The sequence below is a fragment of the Nematolebias whitei genome, chromosome 10 (genome assembly GCF_014905685.2).
Source record: "Nematolebias whitei isolate Nwh7 chromosome 10, NemWhi1, whole genome shotgun sequence".
Classification (NCBI taxonomy): Eukaryota; Metazoa; Chordata; class Actinopteri; order Cyprinodontiformes; family Rivulidae; genus Nematolebias; species Nematolebias whitei.
Window position 1 is genome coordinate 36,706,825 of NC_056507.1, and position 4,021 is coordinate 36,710,845.

The 4,021-nt window shown below is 43.1% G+C and overlaps 1 protein-coding gene across 1 annotated transcript in view; it reads right to left on the reverse strand.

Annotated features, from left to right (window-relative positions):
* The window catches only part of nell2a (neural EGFL like 2a), a gene marked incomplete at its 5' end in the record, with an annotated part of 291,752 nt that overhangs the window by 163,258 nt on the left and 124,473 nt on the right, over positions 1 to 4,021 (reverse strand). Inside the window, 2 exon segments of the mRNA XM_037683642.1 lie at positions 2,108 to 2,236; positions 2,564 to 2,646. Of these exon segments, the coding sequence (XP_037539570.1) occupies positions 2,108 to 2,236; positions 2,564 to 2,646 (212 nt within the window).

A 4,021-nucleotide genomic window follows, 5' to 3' on the forward strand; every position in this document is an offset into this window, starting at 1 on the left:
ACACACACACACACACACACACACACACACACACACACACACACACAGCACGACAGCTACACCTGTGAACAGAATGATACAAGAAGTAGAAACATTCTCACAACGTTCTAAAGGGTCCCAACACAGCAGCTACCCCAAACTCCAACAATAATCTGAGAATGAAAAAGTATTTTATTTTGATGTTTGATCTGAATGAAAAGAGACTGAAAAATCCAACAAAGTTAAATCAGGTCCTCTGGACGGTCTCTTTTTGTTGAATCATTTCATATTTCATCCAAAAGACTTCTTCAGTCCGAGGAGCTGCAACAAATTCAGTCTTATAAATAGCACCTTCACATAGTGGGTCAACCAGTTTGATGAAGCTCAGATGGTTTCTGGAGTAGAGCTGTCATTTCTAACCCAGGCCTGAAGCCAAGCCCGACCAGAATTTGGGGCAGGTCAGTTTATTGTAATGTGCTGGCTGGGCGACCGGGTCGATGTCGCACCTTTGATTGCGTCAGTGGATCAGCCGCGACCCAATTATATGGCAACATGGTTTGCCATTTAATCATCAGCCGCACGCATTCATTTCACCATGAACTGACAGGCCTTGAAAGAGTTAAAATAAAGTTCAGTTAATCTTCAGATGGTCCATTGCCAGCGATCCATCGCCCAAATGGACGTTCATTCAGCCGCAGCACTCAACAGCCGACGACCCAAACAGGTGACATCACAAAGCCGACATGTCAGAGAGGGATTTAATGCTTTGACAGCCATGAAAGGACAAACACCCCCTCAAGCTCCGATCTTCTGCCCCTTTAGCCGCGCGCATCCGCCGACCGTTAATAACTATATAAGCAGTCAAAGTTTAATAAAAAATGTTGTGTGTGTGTGTGTGGGGGGGGGGGGGGGGTCGGGTTTAGACCTGTAATTGTATGTGAATGTTCCTGTAAAGTGTCCTGAGACAACTTTGTTGTGATTTGGCGCTATATAAATAAACTGAATTGAATTGAATTGTAATTACTGTTAATTTGTCGAGTCGGGTGGGGTTCAGAAATTATGGCTATGGACTGGGGCCGGGTCGGGTCGGCTAGTTTGGGCCCAAATGCAACTCTATTCTGGAGTCCGCCCTCTCCCCCGCCGGCTCGTTTCAGGCAATCATGGTCAAAGTGGTTGAAAACATCTTGATTCATGCAGACTCTTGAACTGATGAAGTCCTCTGGATAAAAGATGAAGCGTTTCAACAAAACGAAACTGTCCAGAGGACCTGACTCAACTTTGGTGGATTTTTTTATCTGGATTATTGAGCATGAACCAGGAGGTTTTGAACCACTTTGGTCATGACTGCCTCAAATGAGTCTGCAGGGGAAAGGGTGGACTCCACATACCATCTGAGCACCATCAAACTGGTTAACTCACCATGTGAAGGTGCTATTTATAAGACTGAGTTTGTTGTGGCTCCTCGGACTGATGAAGTCTTTTGGATGAAAGATGAAACGTTTCAACAAAAAGAAACTGTCCAGAGGACCTGACTGAACTTTGTTGGATGATTGAAAAAGATCAAAAGTAATGTTAAAGCTGCTGCCAGTGGCTCTTTATGGTCACCATGGCAACCACATCTGTGTGTCTCACTCCCTGATTGCGTGTTAATGAGAGGCAGAGAAGAACAGACTGAAAATGAAGCCTCCAACAGTCACTGTGTGAAAACAGTAAGGTTTGCCTTTAAAAATCTTGCAACAGAAAGTTCACATTATTTTTTTGTGTTTTCAGAGTTCTGTGTAGGACAAGTGAAGAGACCTTTCATTTACAGTCTGAGCTGTAATATAATTGACATCTGTTGAAGCTCAGGTGTGCACTCTCTGCATTCTGGGTGATTTTGAGAGAAAATGGCTGAAAAATATAAATACGGTGAATAAAGACAAACATTTCCATTGATCTCCTTTAGCTGATCAAGTTTTCTGACTGCGCTGTGCGACATACTTCTACCAAACGCCACGTCACACTATTCTCATCAAGCTTTATGCTTTGATGCATCATGTTTTATTTAAAAGCTGTGTGATGAATCGTAGGACAAACAAATTACAACAAACATGCACGTACAGTCAAGTAGAACTTGTATGAATCCTACCGTGCATGTGCAGTTCCTGCAGCCATCTGTCCAGCCCTCGTCCTCCCGGTAGACGACCCCCTTGACGCTGCAGGTTCGCTCACAATAGCAGCCATCCAGTCCATTCATCTTCTCCTCAGCCCTGGACAGCTGCTCACCAAATTGGCCCGGTCCAAAAAAGAATTGAAAATAGAGCCGAGAAAGGAGACAGATTCAAGTCAGCTTTAATCTGTGTCTTTATTCACACAGACATCGGAGCCACACAAAGCTCGGCCGCTAGATTTTATTAACACCTTTCACACGTTTTTACATCAGAAGCGAAAATGTTTCAATGAAGGCTTAAGAACTCCACAAAGTGGATATTTCACGCCGTCTGGGCAGTTTTTTTTATTTCATTTACAGCTTTAAGTACTCTCATTTTCAGGGTGATGGTAAAATTTAGGGGAGAAATAAATGTTTCTTGTTCAAACACGTTACCTTGCTTGAAGTCTTGGCGAGGACATCCTGCAGTTCCATGATTTTCTGCACAAGTCCATGGAAGTCATTGCAGGTCGGACATGCTGGGATGCAAACAACGACATACAGTCAGCATATGATCAAATACCAAGAATAGGAGGATTGTGAAACTGTCCTATTAAAATCATTGCAAATAAAAATGTTCATAACAGCATTTGCAAAACAGTTTAATGCCATCAGTTTTCCATTTATATAGAATTCTACAGATATTTTCAAGCACAAAAAGTGTCAACAACTAGTTTAAGCCTTTCCAATGCAGCCTTGAGGTCTTCCAGAGCAAATGTTACATTTTTGTAAAAATTAGAAAGTTGTAAAAGTTTAATAAACAATGTTTGAATGTACAGCTGGGATCATTTTGAGACTGAACATGTTTTAAGACAGCTGTAACACTTTTGGTCGGGCTCAAACTACCTGTTCCCTCAGTCCAGTCAGAATTAAAATACAATAATTCCTCGTTTATCGCAGGGAATCCGTACCCTGAAGCCCCGCGATAAGTGAAAAACTGCAAAGTAGGAATAGTAGTGCAAGTAGTAAGTAGTAGTTTAATTTAGTATATATAGTATATATATATGCAGCACGGTGGCGCAACTGGTAGAGCTGCTGCCTCTCAACGAGCAGGTCCCTGGTTCAAACCCCGGTCCAGGGGCCTTTCTGGGTGGAGTTTGCATGTTCTCTCCATGTATGCGTGGGTTTTTTCCGGGTACTCCAGTTTCCTCCCACAGACCAAAAACATGCATGTTAGACTGACTGGTAACTCTAAATTGTCCCTAGGTGTGAGTGAGAGAGTGAATGTTTGTTTGTCTTGTTTGTCTCTATGTGTCCCTGTGATGGACTGGAGACCCGTCCAGGGTGTACCCCACCCCTCGCACAGTGATTGCTGGACATGGACACCGGCGACCCCTGTGACCCAAAAATGGAATAAGCGGGTAAAGAAAATAGATGGATGGATGGATAGTATATATATATATATATATATATATATATATATATATATATATATATATATATGTATATACTTTTTTTCTTCTTTCCGCTGCTCCCTGTGTTAGGGGTCGCCACAGCGAACTAAGTTCCACGAAGACTTGGCAATTATTTTTACGCCGGATGCCCTTCCTGATGCAACCACAGACACCGAGCTACCGCTGCCTCTGTGTGGAGCAGAGAGCTGCTATCTAGGACACCTGGAGGAGCAGATGGTGGGGGTTAAGGGCCTGGCTCAAGGGCCCAGAGTGGGACAAATGAGGGTGGGGGTAGGTGTGGGTGCTTCACCTACCCCACCACATTTTTGATGTTATCGGTACCAGGGCTTGAACCGGCGGTCTTCCGATCACAGGCCCACCTTCTCTAACCTCTGCACCACTACTCCTCTGATATATATATATATACATATATATGTATATATATATATATATATATATA